The following is a 21,265-nucleotide window of genomic DNA, read 5'->3' on the forward strand; positions in this document are numbered from 1 at the left end:
CCCCGGTCCGGAAAGATCCCACATGCCGCGGAGCAGCTGGGCCCGTGAACCATGGCCACTGAGCCTGCGCGTCCGGAGCCTGTGCTCCGCAACGGGAGAGGCCACAACAGTGAGAGGCCCATGTACTGCAAAAAAACAAAACAAAATAAAAAAACAACAACAAAAAAGAGAATTGATTCTCTTTCCCAGAAACATTGACCCATCAATGCAAAGATGACAATACCTTCTGAAACACTAATGTTTAAGACAGAGCCCGAAAGTAGTAAGATATAGAAGAATAGCTATAGTAAGCCAACTCTGTTCCAAAGACTGAGGTCTTCTTAGCACCAAATGCAGATGGTAGCATTTAAGAGAGACCTTTGCCTATACTTTTATTCCTATTAAATAATGTTGCCATAAACTTCAAACTTCAGCCTATTTTCTAAGAAGAAAAGGGTATTTCTAATATTCTAGGAGAAGCTCAAACCAATACAGGAATTTTCCGTCTTTTTCCAGAGTTCTCAAATAGGCTATGAAAAACCATTTCAGACTTCCATGTCACTTAGAAAGGAGTTAGTTAGGAAATAAGATGATCGTGATAATAGGAGTTAATGGGGCTTTGTGCACGAGGACCCCTAATTCACGTTGCTGTCTGATGAAAGTCAGGAATGGAAACAACTGTACTGATAGAGACCCAGCATCTGGCAACGTGCAATTCTCAACCCCACTCTAAGTGCATTGAAATAGTGCATCTTCATACACATACAATTTTGACTATCCTTCAAAAATCTTTCTTTCTTACGAGATTTTAAACTCAGACTCAGGGTGACCATTGTGAAGGTTTAGGGTTATTATATTTTACCCAGATTACATTTTACTTTCTTCGAGCCTATTGCTTTATAAGCCATCTAATAATATATTTTCTTTTTACCAAACGGAAATAACATAGCACGAAAGCATATTCTTTTGATTTTGGAAGGCTCTAGCTGCTCATATGAGTAACAAGAGTTTTCCAAAGGGGTTGACACGTTTCTGTTATTTGGTAGCTTTCCATGCTGATTAAAAAACAAAAGGTCCAAAAGTATGAAATCATCTTTTAAGAAAAGTTATGTCAGAAGAATGCCGGACATGCTTTGTTTTCGTACTGTGGTGTTGTGCTTTGTTTTGTTTTTGTAGCTTCACTCAATTCCGTATCATTTTGGGTGACGTCAACTTCGCAGAGATGGAGGAAGCTAATCGAGTTTTGGGACCAATCTATTTCACTACGTTTGTGTTCTTTATGTTCTTCATCCTGTTGGTATGTACACTGTTGTTTATACCGAGGTGCTTTAGACTTCACGTATCACCATCATAAATCATCATCTCTTCTTTTCTCTCGCACTTTATTCCCTATCAATTTTTTAAAGACTCAGGAATAGTAAAAAACGTAGATATTAGGAAACATATTTTATTTTACTTCTCATTCATTCACAGTTTTAAGTCTTCACCAAGTATTTTTTCCCATGATCTTTCATTTATATATGTACTCAGTACAAAAAAAAGAAGTAGATCAAGTGCAAATGTATAGTTTCCTAAAATAGTGCTTTGCCCTTTAAGAAGTAGAATACGCTTACATGCTTTTTTTTAACACGAGTGTCAGCACTTTCGTGGTCACTTGCTTGAGTGACTTTTCATTTCTCTCCTTCTTCTTTTCTTTTTTAAAAATAGAAACTGACAAAGCCAGCCAGATGCAGGGTGCCAGGAGTAACATTTGAGTGAATTATTGCGTCTCAAGATCAAGATAGGTTGTTTTAACTTACTCATATTTAATATATCTAGAGACTGCCTACAAAAAGTATTCAAATTTTAATTTAAACTAAATCTCACAATGAATGGAATTATTTTCAAAAATAATTCTTTTATGCTTTTGATTTGGTACAGATGCACATTTTTAACATTTTGGCCTTAAATTAATTAAGATTTTTTTAAAGGCATTTTTTTTCTTCATGTTAACATTTATACATTTATTTGTCCACTCCACTAAGAAAGTATTAATTAAGTGAGCTTAACCTAGGCATGGGTATTTTTCATTTAAACACTAACACTTAAGATTTTCCTTAAGAAAATAAAATCTTAACCATTTGAAGAAAAAAACATTGTTTCCATTTTTAATGGATTTTCTAAAGATCCTTTGTATCAAGTTCATTAATTCAGTTGTAAGAGCTCCAGAGCTGGTCCAGGTATTTCGTGCTTACATATATGTATTCACTGATTGAGAATTAGATGTACTTTAATGGTACTGAAAGAGTCAGGAATAGCATGCAAATCCATTTATATCTTGCTGTATGCATGTATCATTATTAGTTTTAGGGCTTCCCTGGTGGCGCAGTGGTTGAGAGTCCGCCTGCCGATGCAGGGGACGCGGGTTCGTGCCCCGGTCCGGGAAGATCCCACATGCCGCAGAGCGGCTGGGCCCGTGAGCCATGGCCGCTGAGCCTGCGCGTCCGGAGCCTGTGCTCCGCAACGGGAGAGGCCATAACAGTGAGAGGCCCGCTTATCGCAAAAAAAAAAAAAAAAAAAGTTTCTCTTTCCTGTTATGTATTAAAGAAAAAAAAAGAGGGAAGAGTAAGCCTTTGTTACTCTCTAACATTGGTAGTACTTTGAATTCTGGAGCAGCTGAATCCCTGAATGTCTACTAAAAGAATAAAAATCTCAGGCCACCTAAGTGTTCTTTGTACATCAGTCTGCCAAGTGAGGGACATGATGGTGGCAATTGGAAATGCTCCAGTGTGGGCTTGTTTGAATGTTGTCCTCTAGTAGGCAGTGCACCTACGTTATTCAGTTATTTTATCAGATCAATCACTAGAACATGAAAAGCTCTTAGTTTTTGTGTTTATACTGAAATATTTATTTGTACCACTGAACAAAAAGGAACTGTTCTCCCTGTACCCTCCAGAGAGAGAGGAAGCTACTGTCAATACAGATTTTTTTGTTTTTTGTTTTTTTTTTAATGCCAAGCCAAGTGCAGGGCTGGCCACTGTTCTGAGATGACTGCTGGGTGTTAACGTATTGCCGCCACTTAAAAAGCCACAGTGGCATGCGGAGGCTCAGCTGAGTCAGGAAGCAAAAGCCCTGGCATCAACAGGGAAAGACCTCCTGTTGCAAAGTCCATCCCACAATTAAGTGAAGCTTGTGAGACAGGATGGAGACGAGGTGAACTTCCTCTCCTCACACCTTCAAGAGCCATTCTCAGTCACTTTCCATTTTTTGAAATCTCTTCAGAGGACACACACTTTAATCCATTTCAACTAAGACACTTGCAGGCGTTAGCTAACCATCATTTGGAAACAGAAATGGAACACTAGATGCCTGTGTTGGATGGGCGAAGGTGGGACATGGTCCACTGACTGCAACTGTCCACCCTTAGAATCAAGCATTAAGCCAGGAACTTACGTGTATTTTATACTCTGTTCTCATTTCTGCTACAGAATCTTAAACGGTATTCCTCCTTAATTCATAGAGATTTAGTAGCTCATCAAAATAATAGAGCTCTCATGTGTTCATTCATCAGTCATTCAATAAATATTTACTGAGCCACTATATTCCGGGCAGTGTGCTGGGTACTGGGGATGCAAGTGGTAAGGAAAATAGATACCAACCCTCCCCTCATGAAGATTCCACAGACCTGTGGGGAGAACAGACGTAGTACACAACTGTACAGTCACAAACCATAGTTACACGCTAAAAAGGAAAAACAATGGAAGGGCATGTTAAAGAAGGGCCTGATCAGTGGGTGTGGTGCTTTGAGAAACCCGTTGGAAATAGGTGTTAGAAATACAACCCATTATAGTGGGGAAGGGACAAGTCAGGAAAATGAACTAACCACCACTGAATAATAATAGTAGCTATAAATTATGTAGCACTTGCCATCCGTTAGGCCCTGTCCTAAGCACTTTACGTAGATGAACTCATTAATCCTTACAACAAATCTGTAGGGGAGGTACTACTATTTCTCCCATTTTATAAATGTAAAAACAAACAAAATTTCAAATTAGGAGTAGAAGAGTTACACAATATAGTCTTGCAGCGCCAAGACAGAAACCCAAGTTTGCTTGACTCCAAAGTCTCTGTCTTTAGCATTAAGCTTTTCTTGACTCTCTTTCTACTAGGCCTGCCATGTTTCTGTTTGCAGAGGTCTTTTTATCTCCTTAAAATATGTTCTGGAATCTCAACTATTATAACAATACTTGGAATGAGCATAGAATTCCACTTGTCTGTGTTGACTGTTGAAATTTGAGGAGCTCTTTAGAGTTCTACACCTCTAATAATTTTTGTCAGATGAAAAAATGTAGAGAACAGATAAGCAAAAATAATAAAATAATCCCACCATTCATAGGTAAATACATTAATATTTTGTTCTATTTCATTATTGTCTCTTTTTGCAAAATATATCAATGTATGGTTTTGTAAGTAAGAATATATATTGCATTTTCCCTTGCCATGACAATGGAAAAACTAATTTTCCCAAAGAATTTGGTAGCAAAACTATTAATTGATGACTTCATAAAATACTCAAATTGTTAAAAAAAGAAAAAGACATGTCAAATTTTAGATTGATGTTAACAAAATATATTTAGGTTTCTTCTTTAATCTCTACCTTCCTTTGATTTACAAACAGAACATGTTTTTGGCCATCATCAATGATACCTACTCTGAAGTTAAATCTGATTTGGCCCAGCAGAAAGCGGAAATGGAACTCTCGGATCTTGTCAGAAAGGTATGACAAGCCCTAATTCTCAGAATCGTTTTATTTTCTATATAAAATGAACATTGTTTCAGCCAGATTGCCAAATCAACATTGATCCATTGACACCACTGAAAGTGTAGATTGCTGTGTTCCAGGAATAATTTAAATGTTCTCTACGTCGGAGATAGAGATGGATATAATGCTAGCTTGAACTTAAATTCTGGGAATCCTTTAGTGCCCTAGAATTAAATTCTCAATAATCTCTTTTGCCTCTTAAGAGCTGAGCTCCTGGGTTCATCCCCTTTATTTATTTTGATATCTCCTCTAGTCGGCTCTCACTTTCAGATCCAGAGTTCAGAATAAACGGGAAGGGAAGATTATATAAAGACATTTTCCCTTCGTCTATCTTAATTACGATTTGAAAAAAAAAAAAGGGAAAGATGTTTTAGAGGCAAATATTTTGTTGTTCACTCTTTACCCTGACCTTCCAGGGAAGTGTTAAAATAGTCAAAGGAAAAAGTCCTTGGAGCAAGGCCACGACCTAAGGGCCTGAGAACTTTCACTTACGCACCTTCTCAGGAAGCGTTTAATTGTTCATGGAAGGGCAGGGCAGGAAAGCTGGGCAGCTTTGTTCTTCTCCATGTGACTTCTATGCTTGATTTAAAATACAAAACTTAAACAACAACAAATAACTACATCTGAAGTACACAGCTTGTTCCCTGTCATCGTTCAGCTAACGCACAGTGGCTCCTTAACCATAATATTTTTCCGTTTGGTTCAAACCACAGGACAATGTTGTCTGTGAATCATGTTGAAACAGAGAACTTCCGCTTTGTCAAACAAAGTCCCTTGGACAGGACCTAACATTTGTGTTACCCTGAATTTTGCATAATAGTCGATTACATTCTAGCAAATCCCCGGGGTAATACAAGCAGTCCTCACTTTGTACTTTGGTTCTGATGTGCACAGTATCAGTGATTTCAGTTAAGTAATACGAGCCTCTCAACATAGTTCAAATTTCAGTTATTACAGTATACTGACTGTGAGTAATAGCACGAAGGACAAACTTCACTACTAGCTCTTCAGGTCGTTACATAAATAACAGATGTGCATCATAATCAGTGACTAATAATGTCACTTCTTTCAAAGTCAAGGATGGTCACTGAGCATCTGCTCTTCAGTTTACGTACAAAACTTGTAGTTGTGTTGTGCCCTCATCTCCCAGTGATAAACCGTGTGACATTTTACAAATATGCATAATTAAAATAGAGAATAGGCCAGCAAAGAAGAAAGTATAGGAAAGAAACAAGGAATGATAACACTGGAAGTGAAATTAAAAACAAATGTAATGGATTTACAGAAGAAATACGTAGCTGGCCAGGGGAGCGTTGACACTGCCACCATTCGAGAGCTAGACGGCAGCCAGAAGAACTCAGTGAAGGCAAATTTATCAACATAAATGAGGAAAGTGACTGTGATGAGTAGGATAAAGGTGTCTCAGAGGAAATCACACTGGCAACAAATTTCACATTAAAGGAGCTCTTGGAGATATTTCACAACTTTGAAAGTGCAAGGGATAAAATGTTGGAAGCTGGTACAGGTTAAGAAAGGATTATGATAACTCATCAAGATGTAGAAAAGATGATCGCTCTATATTGTAAGTTACACAACAACAAGAAGAGTGCCAGCACTGTTCAGACTGCTCTGGATAAGTTTTTTAACAAAGAAGTAAAACTTTAATTTTCGATGTTTCTACTGTTTAAAATGTCAACGTACTAAAATATTCATTTTACTATTTTTTAAATTTCCCTAAAATTTATAACCAACACCAAGGGAGGTTTTAACATTTTGACAGAAGTTTTAAAGGTCACAGAACAATCATAATTTTTCCTATTGATCATTTGCATCGCTTCACACAGTTGCCTGGGGGTTTGCACAGCCCCGTGCTGCCATGCATAGCAAGGTCTGCCTGCAATGTATTAGTGAAAGATCCTCATCTCCATGTCACCGAAATTTTTTTACACACGTGACATATGTAAGGAAATTACCAACTATGAAATAATATAGAAAATAATTAATCCATGACTCAGGTTTCTTAGTTTTCTGAAGACCTGTTGCACATTCCTACATATTCTGAGACAGACAGCTGTGGAACACAGTGATTTTCATTCCTGTAACCTAAACGTGAATACAAACCAAAAGGCCCCTAGTTCTTGATTTATGGAAAGACCCTGACTCTTCCCATATAACTCTCCCACAAGAGCTTCACAGACAACTCGGGATGCATCCACCATTCATCCAACACATACTTGTTTTGTGGCCCGCTTACATCAGGCACTGTTCTTGTCACTGGTTTACAGTAGTTACCACTGCAATTGAAAGGCAGAGCAAATGCAAAAGGAGGGTAAACTAAATCAAGTCTTTTCTTTCCAACAGGGCTACCATAAAGCCTTGGTCAAACTAAAACTGAAGAAAAATACCGTGGATGACATTTCAGAGAGTCTGCGGCAAGGGGGAGGCAAGTTAAACTTTGATGAACTTCGACAAGATCTCAAAGGGTAAGAATCACAATTTCTGTGGCCCTGGGAAAGTCCTTATGTAAAGGTAAATCCTTGGTGATAGGCTGACCCAAGTGCTCATGAAGACACTTCTTTTTCAGAGGTGGGTGTCTTTCTGGAATGTATTGTAAGAGGAGGACTGGCCCTGACTCAGCAGTTTCTCCTTTCCTCCTGCATGTGGATGTCTCTGTGTTTGGGCTGGACCATGTACATGATTGAGTTCATCTGTAACCTCTCACTAATTTCAGGAAGGGCCATACTGATGCAGAGATTGAGGCAATATTCACAAAGTACGACCAGGATGGAGACCAAGAACTGACAGAACGTGAGCACCAGCAGATGAGAGACGACCTGGAAAAAGAGAGGGTGGGTCTACTTTAGGAGCACATGATTGATTCATTACCTACCATGTTTCACACACCTTACTAAGTAGTGGATTACTGAGAGCGTGTGTGTGTGTGTCTTCTCTTTTTCCTTCTCTCTCTCTCTCTCTCTCTCTCTCTCTCTCTCTCTCAATTGATGTAGTAGTACCCTGCTTACTCCAAAAAGGATGGGAGTTTGGGGGAGAATGGATACATGTATATGTATGGCTGAGTTGCTTTGCTGTGCACCTGAAACTGTCACAACATTGCTAATTGGCTATACTCCAATATAAAATAAAAAGTTTAAAAATATATATATTAAAATGCAATGTTAGCATAAATGTAAAAAGAAGAGTGAAGCAAAACAAAACAGATATAAAACTGAATGTGAATGAAACTAAAAAAAAATGCATTCCACAAAAATACATATGCTTAATAAGATTGAGCAACAAATTTAGCCCTAAGCTTTCTAGTAAAGCCACTTGAGGGGAAACCTGAGTAGTTGTATACTTCACAATGTCCATGAGAATGGGAAAAAAAGATTTCTCAGGAGAGATACAATTAATTAGTTGTTCTTTAAATTATCATTTATAATAAAATAAAACTAACAGCTGCCTTCCATTTGAATACTTACTATGAAACTGTTAAAAATAAACTTACACGAGCTTTTATAATCAGAAAAAATAATTTAAAGCTTTAACTTTAAAAATAGATGGTTAAGGGCTTCCCTGGTGGCGCAGTGGTTAAGAATCCGCCTGCCAGTGCAGGGGACTCGGGTTCGAGCCCTGGTCCAGGAAGACCCCACATGCCACAGAGTAACTAAGCCCGTGCACCACAACTACTGAGCCTGCGCTCTAGAGCCCGTGAGCCGAAACTACTGAGCCCGCATGCCACAACTACTGAAGCCTTCGCACCTAGAGCCCGTGCTCCACGAGAGAAGCCACCACAGTGAGAAGCCCGTGCACCACACTGGAGAGTAGCCCCCGCTCGCTGCAGCTAGAGAAAGCCCCACGCCCAGCAACAAAGACCCAATGCAACCAAAAATAAATAAATAAAACTAAATACACTTATTAAATAAATAAATAAACGGTTAAACAAACAAACAAAAAATCATGGTAATTGAGGTACAGAGAATACAAATTAACGTCACACAAAAAAGCTCGTTTCCTATGAGGAGACGGTACAGAACAGTGGTTTCCAAATGCTGCTCCACCGAACAGTGCCAACAGGTGAAGAACTTCAGTCATAGTGAAACATGAACAAGAAGACAATGAGTAATATTTTCACACAGCTGTATTTAATACAATTCTTATTCTAAGACTGCATCCTTCCTTACTTTGTAGCTATTACCTATGTTAACTTTTATGAAAAGATGATAATATATTTCTTCATTTACTTTTTTCTCTGCTTTGCTCTGTTTTTACTGTCCTTTCTTGTCCAAACAAAAAGTTAGCAACTTCTTGCTGGTCATTAAAATCTGTTTTGAAAATTTGCCAATCTAAAATTGAAAAGTATGAGAATCACAGTCTGGTGTTAACCTCACAGAAATCCTGGGTAAATGGCACACACCCATTTCCCATTTGCCCATGCCCTCAGTGAAGCTTCTGTGGAGTCTGGGGGTTCCTGCGCATCACTCAGTGATACCGTGTTCTCCAGGAGGACCTGGACTTGGATCACAGCTCTTTACCACGCCCCATGAGCAGCCGAAGTTTCCCTCGAAGCCTGGATGACTCTGAGGAGGATGATGATGAAGACAGTGGGCATAGCTCCAGAAGGAGGGGAAGCATCTCCAGTGGGGTTTCTTATGAAGAGTTTCAAGTGTAAGTATAAAGGAATTGGCAGAATTTGAGTTGACAGGAATCAAAATGACACTAGGTAGTTCCTGCCACCTCTCTCAATTTGTCTTTTCCATTACTAATCATCGGTTCTTTTTTATAACTTTTATTGGTGTTTTTTCTTTTTATAAAAGTAATATGTTCTTTATAGGAAAATTAGCAAATAAAGAAAAACAAAAGAAAATATTAAAATCTCTCATATTCCCAGCAACCAAAAATGTCAGTTAACATTTTGGTGTTTGTGTCTCCATTTACATGTGTTTATTTTTTAATGTTTTTATGGCCTAGCGTATGGTATATCCTGAAGAATTTTCCATGTGCGTTTGAGGTATGTTCTGTTGTTGTTGAGTGGAATATTCTATAGATGTTTTTTTAGGTCTACTTGGTTTTTAGTGTTATTCAGTTCTTTTATTTCCTTGTTCTGCCTAGTTTTATCCACTTTTTGAAAGTGGGGTATTAAATTCCCCAACTGTTATTATTAAATTGTCGACTTCATTTCTGTGAGGTTTTACTTTGTATATTTTGAATTCTGTTGTTATATGCATACGTGTTTATAATTGGTGTGTCTTCCTAATTGATTGACCCTGTTTTCATTATAAAATGTCCTACTTTATCTCTAGTAAATTTTTTTGTTTTAAAGTCTTTTTTATCTGACATTACTATAGCAACTCCAACTTTCTTATGGTTGCTTTTTGCATGATATATCTTTTTCCATCCTTTTACTTTCAACCTGTTTGTATCTTGGAATCTAAAAGTGTGTCTCCTTTACACAGCATATAGTTGGATCTGGTCTTTTTATCCAGTCTGAAAATCTCTGCCTTTTAATTAGAATGTTTACTCCATTTATATTTAATGTTATTATTGCTATAATTGGATTTAGTTTTGCCATTTTATTTTTTGTTTTCTATAGGTCTTTTTTGTTCCTCTTTTCCTTCTTTGCTGCTTTCTTTTACATAAAGTGAATATTTTCTGGTGTAACATTTTAATTCCTTTAATGATTTTTTTCACAATATTTTTTAGTTATTTTCTTAGTGGCTGCTCTAGGACTTAACATATACAAATCAACTTATCAGAATCTACTTCATATTTATACTAAGTTAATTAATCCAATGAGGTATAGAAATATCATTTCTATATAACTATCAACTCCTCTCCCTTTTTGTGCCATTATTATACACATTTACTTATGTGTATTACAAACCCAACATTGCATTCTTATAATTATCACTTTATATAATTTTATGTCTCTTAAAGGAGCTGAGACAAGAAACAAGAGATAAGTATATAGAGTTTGTTGTATTAACCTTCTTACTTACCATTCCTGGTTCTCTTCATTCGTTCCTGTGGATTCAAGTTACTATCTGATATCATTTCTGTATTCCAATGCAACTTTGCTCTTACCTACCTCATTTGTCCTGTTATTATCAAATATACTATTACATTTTTATATGTTATAGACCCAATAATATAAGTATGTACATATTGTCTTCTACAATTGCTTTTTAAATCAGTTAAGAGAAAAAAGAAGAAATATGCATTGATACTATCCTTTATAGTTAAATAATTACCATTACCAGTGCTCTTTGTTTTTTTATGTGGATTCTAATGACTATCTGGAATCACTTGCTATTAGCCTGAAGAGCTTCCTTTAGTATCTTTTCTAAGGCAGGCCTGCTAGCATGAATTCTCTCAGTTTTTCTTTATCTGGGATATTTTTATTTCACCTTCATTACCTTCCGGCCCCCACTGTCTCTAACGAGAAGACAGATGTTAGTCTTACTGAGGTTCCCTTGTACGTGACGAGTCATTTTTCTCTTGCTGCTTTCAAGATTTTTTTCTCCGCCTTTGTCTTTCAGTATTTTTCCTATATATCTGAGTGTGGATCTCTTTGCATTATCCTACTTGGAGTTTATTAAACTTCTTGGATGTATAATATGTTCATCAGATATAGGAAGTTTTCAACCACTGTGTCTTCATATGTTTTTCTGCTCCTTTCTCTCCTTTTCTTCTGGGACTCCCATTATGTGTAGTTGGGGTCTTAATGATATCCCATGTTTCTCTTAGGCTCTGTTCATTTTTCTTCATTCTTTTTTCTCTCTGTTCTTTCTTTAGATTGCATAGTTTCTGCCCATCTGTCTTCAAGTCTGCTGGTTTTTCTTCTGCTGCCTCATATGTAGTCTTGAGACCCTCTAGTGAATTTTTCATTTCATTTCTTATTCTTTTCAACTCCAGAATTTCTCTTTGGTTCTTTTTAACAGTCTCTCTCCCTTTATTGATATTCTGTATCTGATGAGGCAACACCATCATACTGTCCTTTATTTTCCTTTATGCATGATTTCCTTTAGTTCTTTGAATATATTTAGAACAGCTGCTTGGGCTTCTTTGTCCGCTGAGTCTGTCTGCATCTGGGCCTTCTCAAAGGCACTTTCTGTTGCCTGCTTTTCTTTCCTGTGTATGGGTCACATTTTCCTTTTTCTTTGTGTCTCGTAATTTTTTTTTTTGAAACCTGGAAACGTTAAATAACATTGTATATATGTATAAATTCCCCTTCCCCCCAGAGCTTGTTTTTGTTGTCGTTTGCGCGTTTGTTTTTTAGTGAAGTCCGTTTCCCCCACATTGTGAAGCTGCTGATGTCACCTCTTAGAGGTCACACCCTGACCGTGCACACCGTCATCCTGGGAAGACAGAGGTTTTAGCAGGGCTTGCATTGTCTTTTCCCTTTTCCTCTTCTCTCCGTTACGCCTTCTGCCTCTGTTGATATTACGTCTGCCCCTTCAGTTCTGCTAATTGTTGGTTGATCGGCCTATTGTTTTCAATAATGTCTTGGGATACAAATTTCTTCACAGTGTGATGCAGTGAAACTCAGGTCCCTTTGCAGGGGTAGGTTTTGAAGCCAGTCTTTAGCTGTCTTCTTAGCTATCTCTTTCCCTGGTTCTTTCTGGTGAACTTGCCGGTAAACAGTGTAACCTGATGATCTCATGAAGTGACCGGCCTCCTCTTAACTGCTTATCACTACAGTCTCCACTGTTTTCGAGAGCATTCTTAGGCTTGACTTTACCCACAGTTTGTTCCAAATTAAAGCAAGTTCACTTGGGGAAGCTTTGGAGCTCTGTCCTATGGCCTGATTCTCCCCCTAGACAAAACTTCTGTGCCACTGCTCCAGAACTAGCGGCTGGCCCATCTCTCTCACAGTGACACCCCTGCTTCATGAATAAGGCGCTGGGCTGGGATGGCAGCCTTTGGCGTTCTCAGCTCACCTCTCCCAACATGGAAAATCCACCCTACCGTTGGAAGCTGAGTGGAAGAAAAGAGCCTTCTGCCTCTCATCCACTCTTGCCTGGATTAGAGCCTCTGCATTGTGGATTTGGAGGTGGAGGCATAGGGATGAGAGATGCTGGCAGCCTGCCCCTCCCTCCCCCCTCTAGGGGCTGACGGGATAGGGCTGGGTGTTCTTGGCCACGCCCACCCCCAGTGGAGCTCTGTCACACTGACCTAGGGAGCAAGAGAGAGGGCGGATGGCGGCTCCAGTATCACTCTTATTCTTACTGAAATTTAGTGGATTTTCTTTTTTTTTTTTTTAACATCTTTATTGGAGTATAATTGCTTTACAATGTTGTGTTAGTTTCTGCTGTATAACAAAGGGAATCAGCTGTACGTATACATATATCCCCATATCCCCTCCCTCTTGCGTCTCCCTCCCACCCTCCCTGTCCCACCCCTCTAGGTGGTCACAGAGCACCGAGCAGATCCCCTGTGCTGTGCAGCTGCTTTAGTGGATTTTCTTAAATAAACGCTTCTTCGTTTGTTGTATGCCCTTAAGAAAATTTCCAGAAATTAAAAAAAAAAGAATAATTCTCAGAAGTTATGGTTGTTTCGATGGGGAGAGGGCCTCCAGGGCTCTCATGCCACCATTCCAGAAGTTTTGTCTCCTATTAAATGTTTTTAAAGTGTTTATATAACATTTTGTTTATTCAAAATAATAGGATCATAAGTGAGCATACTATTTTCTAACTTCTTTATTTACATTATAGCTGACACCCTTCTATTTCACCATTAGAATGTGAACATCATCCTATTGCATTAAATACTGTCACAGTATAATTTCTGGTGTCTTCTTAGAATTCTGTTGTGTAGATGAAGAATAATATATTTAAGCAATCTTCTATTAATTTTTAAAGTAACCATTTTTCAGTGACCCACTATTAATAAGCAGAACCCTGGGGAATATCCCTGTAGCCAAAAATTACACACATACTTATGTCCTTTAAAACTTTTCAAAAACTGGAATATCTGAAAGAAAGAACAGGCATACCTTTTTCTGATAGGCATACTTCTGATACAGTGTTGACTTGCGAAAAGGTTGTGCCGTTTAGCGTTCCCACCAGCAGTGTATAAGAGTTTCTCTCTAAAGTTTGAGACTATTTAGAGAGTGGTTTAGATCATAATCTTGTTTAAGAAAAAAAAAAAATCTTAGCATTTCCATTTGACAAACCAACTGGGCCGAAAAGCCAGTGGCTTTGCCCCTCTCAACCACGTTTCCTGCAGCCTAGTGAGACGGGTGGACCGAATGGAACACTCCATCGGCAGCATTGTGTCCAAGATTGATGCTGTGATAGTGAAGCTGGAGATCATGGAGCGGGCCAAACTGAAGAGAAGGGAGGTGCTGGGAAGGCTGCTGGATGGAGTGGCTGAGGTCAGTGGTCGTCTGAAACAGAAACACCCTGATGCTATAAAGTATCAGGGTCATAGTTTGTAACCCTTAATCTGAGAGGATGTTTTTTCCCCATACCTGCAGATCAGTGCAGATAAAATGATAACCCAGAGGTGTTGCTTTCTTAATACTCCTCACACTGATGCTAACTGCCTTAACTGGACTGTAGAATTACTATAAATTACTATAAATTTATTACTATAAATTACTCCATTGATTCTCAGAATCGCTATTAAGGCTGGTGTTATTGCTCCAGCCTTACCTAAGTACAGATGATTGGGTCCCCAAATTTCCTAAGGCAATTTCTAAGTACGAGAGGATGCATCACTCTGCCTCAACATCTTGGTTTCTCTTTCCTTGATTAGGATGAAAGGCTGGGTCGTGACAGTGAAATCCACAGGGAACAGATGGAACGATTGGTGCGGGAAGAGTTGGAACGCTGGGAATCCGATGATGCAGCTTCCCAAATAAGTCATGGTGTAGGCACACCGGTGGGACTAAATGGTCAGCCTCGCCCCAGGAGCTCCCGCCCTTCTTCCTCCCAATCTGCAGAAGGAATGGAAGGTGGAGGTGGAAACGGGAGTTCCAATATCCACGTGTAGGACATGTGCTACTATATGTGTTCTTCATAGGTGAGAAGGTGACTGTCCTGAGTTGCCGTGACCGGTACACTATTTATATGCCCTGACCACCATATATGATGCTGGTCTTTGTGACCAATCGTTAATTCTTCTGCACTTTAATTTATTTTAGATAAACTTTGCCCATGGATCAAAGAAGATGTTTTTTCTTTTTCTCATATAAGAAATCCAGGTGTAAATATTGAGTACAGAAAAGAAAATCTTTGTAAAGTATATTGAGTGGTATGCCCACTTGGTACCATAACTGAGTCTCCTCAGTTGACAATGAAGTAGCCTTTTAAAGCTAAAAAAAGAACTGTGAAAAGGCTTCTGAGTTTTTTGTTTCCAATCACAAAAATCAGTATTGTCATTTTTGCCGAGTGTGTGAAGGGAAAATAGGGGCATTCCTTTCCACTGAGGCTTCGCTCATGGGCTTAATACATAGCTTTCTTTTAAGAAAGGAGCCTTTTATTTCAACTACCTTCCTGGGGTACACTTTTCTAAAAGAGCTAGAGAAGAACCCCAAACCATAGAATGGGTATGTAGTCATTATGCTAGAATTTGTATGAATGGTTACGATAAATGTTGTTGAACACTATGCTTTTTTGTTATTTTATCATATCTAATGCCTGGGGGACTAACCATTTCTCTTAATTTTTACACTGTTTTCACTCTCATTTGAAATGAGCTGCATGAAACCACTAAAGACCAATTGTGGGTTACAGTGTCATCTCTGACCATAGCACAGTAGAATTGGAAGGAGCCAAATCACTAAATTTGATTTTTTTCTAATAATTAGTTTAATATAAAGATTCATCCTTATGTCTTTTCCCATGTGGCTCAACTTACTTGCAACTGAATTTAATGTTGTAACTAATCTAGGAAGGTCAACTTACTAAATCTTTTAGGATGTACTGAACGTTTTAACTGAGTAAATATGTTCATTTTACACAAAATATTAAGGACTTTTGAAATTCATATAAAATATTATAAAAATCAGGTTTGAGTTTTATACCATTTTAAGAACACAGAACTCAAATTCTCTTGATCCTGCGTTTCAAAACTAGAATTTATAACCCAAGTGGAGCTTAATTTAATGAAAAGGAGTTTTGGTTACTGGAAGTTCAACCATTATCAGAAGGTATAAACTAAAGTTTTTGAGTTTGCAGCAGTTTTTTTGTTTTTTTTGTTGTTTTTTTTTTAATAGGAGAGGGCCTCCCCAAATTTATGGGGAAGAAACCTATTTCTCAACAAAAACTGAAAATCTTATTTTTCAAAACTGAGTAAGCTGACCTTTGAGAGCAAGAGAGAATGCAGTGCTGGTGAATAACTCTCACCTGGAGAATAGCAGAGAGGCCTGTTTCTAATACTGTAGTTTAAACTCACATCATTGTTTATTTAACTGGTAGAATATGCCAGTCAAATCTTCAAAGAGAACGTGAGCAAACCAACCTTTTTTAGCTGGCTTCTACAGAAGTGATACAGATTGGGTTTCTTTAACAGTTATTTCCCACGGCTCATCTCCATCTTTGCTTTCTTTTGAATATGCTACACAAAGTTCTTTATTACTAGGTACTAAAGTTTGCATTCCAGGGATATTGAGTGTACGTATTTATGTATGTGTACCATGTTGTTACATGTAAACAAACTTCAATTTGAAGTGCAGCCATGATGTGGCATCCATGTGTACTGACCAGGTGCCATATATCAATTATGGTCACTAGAAAGTCTGTATGATACTTAGTATCATACTGTTTTTCATTTCACCTGTAAAATTTTGCAGAGTTCTTTCTCTTTACTCATAAGTTACATATTGTTTTTTCTCCTTTAGTCACGGAGAATTACCTCCTTCTCCCTCCCCTATCATCTTCCCCTCTATATTGGTATCATTAAGAAGTTGTTACATATGCAAGTCTCTCAACAATCAAGAATTTCATTAATGTGTAATACTGAGCACTTTACTTCCTAATAAAGACTTAATAGCAGATATTAAGAGTTGTCTGTTTCTTAAGTAAAAGCAGTTGGGTAATTTGTCTTGTATCATGAGACTAATAGTAAAGGCTTAGACTTTGAAAAAGGCATCTTTCTATGTTCAGAAACTACGATTGACACATTACTTCTTCTGCAGTAGGTACCTCTAGTAAGTTATTCTGATGATTATATTAGTGTTTCCTAATGTACAGCCACTGCATTGTACTTACGCATTCCTATAGTGAATGGTTGGCTCTAATATTTCTGCTGTTTCAAAACCTTCATACAGGATTCCCCTGTTGACTTTTCATGAGTTCCTCCGTGGGTACGTTACAAGAGGTGGAATGCTGAGTCCCAGGTATATAAACATTTAATTTCACCCAGAACTGGCAGGTTGCCCTCCAGAATAACGGCAGCAGTCTACAATTTCACTACATGCATGAAAGTACCAGTTCTACCCAGACCCTCACCAGCATTGGTACCATCCAGCTTCCTAATCTTTGTAATTGAATGGTTTTGAAATAAGGTGTCATTTTATTTGCATTTCTCTGATTCCTAATAAGGTTGAACGTTGCCTTATATAGTTGTTCAACATTTGGGTTTCCTTTCTGTAAATTGCCCATTCAAATCTTTAAAATAGTACACTTTGATCTAATGGGAAACAGGTGTGTTTCTGTTCATTGTCTATTTTTCCACTGGGTCATAGTCTATTTTGTTGATTTGCATAAGTTCCTTGTGTGATTTAAATAGTAATCCCTTATCAGTTTTGGACTGTTAGTATCTCTCATCAGACTGGTAATTTTGTCAATGTTTCCTTGGTGTTCATGTATTAATAGTAATATCCATCAGTACTTTTTTTTCCCTGTATTGTTTTGGGGGTTTTAAAGAGACCTTTGTAAGGTCACAAACTTCTGTTTATTAAACTTACAGTTTTATTTCACTTTGAATACATCTTAAGAGTAACTTTGCATAAGGTCCATAGGTATTTTTCTCCATAGAATTGAGCCAGTTATATCAGTACTCTCTATTAAATAGGTCATTTTCTTTACTAGTTCATGGCATCACTGATATATTTCAGGTTCATGTATGTATGTGTCTATTTTTGAATCCTTTAGCCTCTTGCACCCATCTCTGAATGTTCCCGCACAATAAGTTTTATTACGACTTTGTAGTATGTCCTCCTTCGTACGTGCTAAGGTCTTCATATGTGTTCTCCTCTTTGGCCCTCCTTTTATTGACTAGGCTATTTTTGTGTACTGTTATTTTTCCATATAAATGTCAGAACAAGTTTGATGGGTCCCGGGGCATGAGGGTAGGGGAGGAGGAAAGAGAGCAGAAAGTCCTAATGAAATTTAGTTGGAATTGCATTGAATTTATTCATTAGTTTGGGGAGAACTGACGTCTTAACAATATCAGAAACATAAGTCTTCATCTATTCAGAACTTCCTTAATGCCCTGTTTCTTTAAATTTCTTAAAGATTTTATGCATTCTTTAATATGGTTTTATTGCTACTATGAACAGTATCCTGTCTTCCATTATATTTTCTAGTTCGTTATTGCTGACATAAAGGAAAATTACTACTTTTTTTATAAATCTTACATATATCAGACTTGTTGAACTCCTATACTACCTCTAATAGATTCTGCATTGATTCTTTGGGTTTTCTATGTAGAAGACCAGCTCATTTGTAAATACGGACAGTACCATGTTAGAGGCTAGCAATAATAGTAGACATGCTTGTCTTGTTTCTGGTCTTAATAGGAATATGTTTTAGCTTGTGATCCTCTAAAAGAAAACCAAGGCAAGGACTTGAGTTCAGGTGATACTAGGAAACTGGAGTAGGAAACGAGAGTGAGCCAGGAAAGGAGGAAATTCATACACAGGTGTGTCATTGCAGTTGACTCTGTAGGCACAGAAGCCCAACTCCACCTCTGAGAAGGCTGCGGAATGCCTCCTGTAATTCCTTATCTGAAGAACATAAGCCTGGGGCATTTGTCCACTGGCTCTGATCCCTGCTGGTTGAGCGGTGCTCCTGGGGTGTGAACACCCCTGCAGTTTCAGGCTACACTTGCACGCGGGCTGAGCACTTTCCTTCAGCTTTGGAGAAGGCCCTAGCGCAGAAAAGTGAAGAGATTTGTGGTGCAGGCTGGAGGAGGGGTAATTGATGTCAACATGATCTGAGCTCACGCGGAGCCGTCCACCACAGCCGCGACCCAACAGAGGTGCAGAGGAGCTAAGACACAGCACCAGCGCCATGCCGACGCACGCATGCCCACATTAAGTGCACTCTGGACTTCTTGAGGGAGGTCAGCAAGAATCTCTAGAAAACACAATACAGGAGGGGCAGTGGAGCTAGCTAGTCCTCACTGCTGCCGCTGGTCACAAGCCCAGAATTACTTCTTACTTCTCTCCTCTACCGTCCTTTTTAGAGGTTCCTCATTCGTGGCCAGAACTTCAGTTGTACTAGGTTGCTTGCCTGTTACAATGATTCACACCTTCATCGCTAAGGGCACAGAGCCCTTGGTTCCCTAGTCCTTTACCAGACTGCCTGTTAACTGTGACCACCTAGCATGGAAACACCAAGTTCCCTCTGTGAATTCCCTGCCCCATTAGGTAGCTGTGAAGTCTAGCCCCTCCTGACAGAGATGACAATGCAGTAACTGCTTCCTCTGCCTGCTGTTCCACCGGTGTGAGGATCTCAAAGTGAATAAGTGGCAGACATACTGCTAGTTTCAGGTTTAGTGGAGCCCCTGCTGTATTCCCAGGTGAAAATGTACCCTCACTCTTGAGGATTCAGGAACTCCAGTACAGCAGTGCCTCAAGCTACAGAGACAGGAAGCATAAATTCTGCAAATGGGTTTAATGGGAATGTTACTGAGAGAGGCCACTGTCATTTGGCACATGGACCTGTGTGTTCTAACTGTTGGGAACAGGCGCTCTTGGTTTAATGCGAGGGTCTGCAAACTTTCCATAAAAGGCCCGATAGTGAATATTTTAGGCTTTACGGGCCGTAATGGTCTCTGTTGCAACTGCTTTGCCATCATGGTGCAAAAGCAGCCACAGATCATACAAATAGGCATGAGCATAGCTACGTTCCAGTAGAGTTTTATTTACAATAAATAGGCAGTGGGGTGGATTTGGCCCACAAGCCCTGGTTTGATGCACAGGACGATCCTGGAGGACGGCACTACTCCAGTCCCTGCCAAGGGGGTCATGCATGAACTGGCATGATGCCAGTAACCACTGTGATGTCCTGTGGGATGTAACAGTAATTGCTAAGATGTACGGAGCGCATCCTATGAGGCAGGTGCTTCTAGCCACTTTACATGCACCACATGCATCACCTTATTTAATCTTCACGCCTCTGTGGAGGCAGATACTATGAGGATCCCTATTTTGTGGATAAGAAAGATACAGAGTAAGTTAATCAAGTCCACAGACCTGGGAAATGGAGAATGACAAAGTGGGAAGTGGGGGAACTTTTGCCTAACTGTAGAGATAAACAGACCCTGTATTCACGTCACAGATCCTGAACTTCTTTTAGGTACAACTTTCTAGCTTATATTGAAGCCACTGTCCCCATCCTGGCTTCTGCACATGTTTACAAAAGTGACTCCCACAGATTGGGCACAGGTACTACTGCAGTACGTTCCAGATCTCAGCAAGGAAATAACCTGTCACAGAGTATTTGGCTAGTCACAGTCTCTGAAACCCAAGTTTCCTCATCTGCAAAATGAAGATGAGACAGCTTGAGATTTTCCAAACAGTACACAGTCAAGCCTTTCAATCACTGAGACAATGCCTCAGCTTTCCTGCTTGGCAAAGAAACGGGGCCAAACCAAGAGGCCACGTCCTCACTTGGATCCGAGCAACACCGCTTTCAACCGTCATGACTGAAAGGCTGTTCTGTGGGGTTGCCGGGTATAAGAATGATTCTGCAGGTTAAAAAATGTTTGGAGATCCGGTGATGTTAACGCGCTCACTTAGTTCTAAATGTGATTCTGATATTTAGGTGGATACAAAATAGATGGCTTTGAACACAACTGTTGCACAGTTGTGATTGGATCAAGATCGAATAATAAGAAATGTACGTTAAATGGTCTTAACTCCTTATTACAACCCTCAGTATTTCCCAAAGAATCACCTGGATTTCCAGTTCCACTCCTCAGAGGTTCTAAGTCAACAGGGGGAAAAAAAATAAGTCTTTCCTTCCTTTCTTCCTTCCTTACATAAGTATGCCAGATGGTCTTTTTTCTAAAAAAACTATTTTTAAAAATATTTATTTATTTATTGGCTGCGTTGGGTCTTTGTTGCTGCGCACGGGCTTTCTCTAGTTGCGGCGAGTGGGGGCTACTCTTTGTTGCGGTGCGCGGGCTTCTCATTGCGGTGGCTTCTCTTCTTGTGGCACAATGGCTCTAGGCACGTGGGCTTCAGTAGTTGTGGCTCATGAGCTCAGTAGTTGTGGCTCACGAGCTCAGTAGTTGTGGCACGTGGGCTCTAGA

At 39.1% G+C, this 21,265-nt stretch overlaps 1 protein-coding gene across 2 annotated transcripts in view; it reads left to right on the plus strand.

Annotated features, from left to right (window-relative positions):
• PKD2 (polycystin 2, transient receptor potential cation channel) overlaps positions 1–16,776 on the plus strand; it is a 49,234-nt gene extending 32,458 nt beyond the window's left edge. Inside the window, exons 9-15 of one of the 2 annotated variants that reach the window (XM_004266134.3) lie at positions 1,156–1,276; positions 4,637–4,735; positions 7,142–7,263; positions 7,512–7,629; positions 9,282–9,445; positions 14,006–14,153; positions 14,537–16,776. In XM_004266134.3, coding sequence (XP_004266182.1) covers positions 1,156–1,276; positions 4,637–4,735; positions 7,142–7,263; positions 7,512–7,629; positions 9,282–9,445; positions 14,006–14,153; positions 14,537–14,773 — 1,009 coding nt within the window. In that variant the 3' untranslated portion in view covers positions 14,774–16,776. The remainder of the gene's footprint in view (positions 1–1,155; positions 1,277–4,636; positions 4,736–7,141; positions 7,264–7,511; positions 7,630–9,281; positions 9,446–14,005; positions 14,154–14,536) is intronic. The other variant, XM_049709016.1, reaches the window with a different exon arrangement.
• The last annotated feature ends 4,489 nt before the right edge of the window (positions 16,777–21,265 follow it).

This window comes from Orcinus orca, chromosome 4, assembly GCF_937001465.1.
Source record: "Orcinus orca chromosome 4, mOrcOrc1.1, whole genome shotgun sequence".
NCBI classification, from domain to species: Eukaryota; Metazoa; Chordata; class Mammalia; order Artiodactyla; family Delphinidae; genus Orcinus; species Orcinus orca.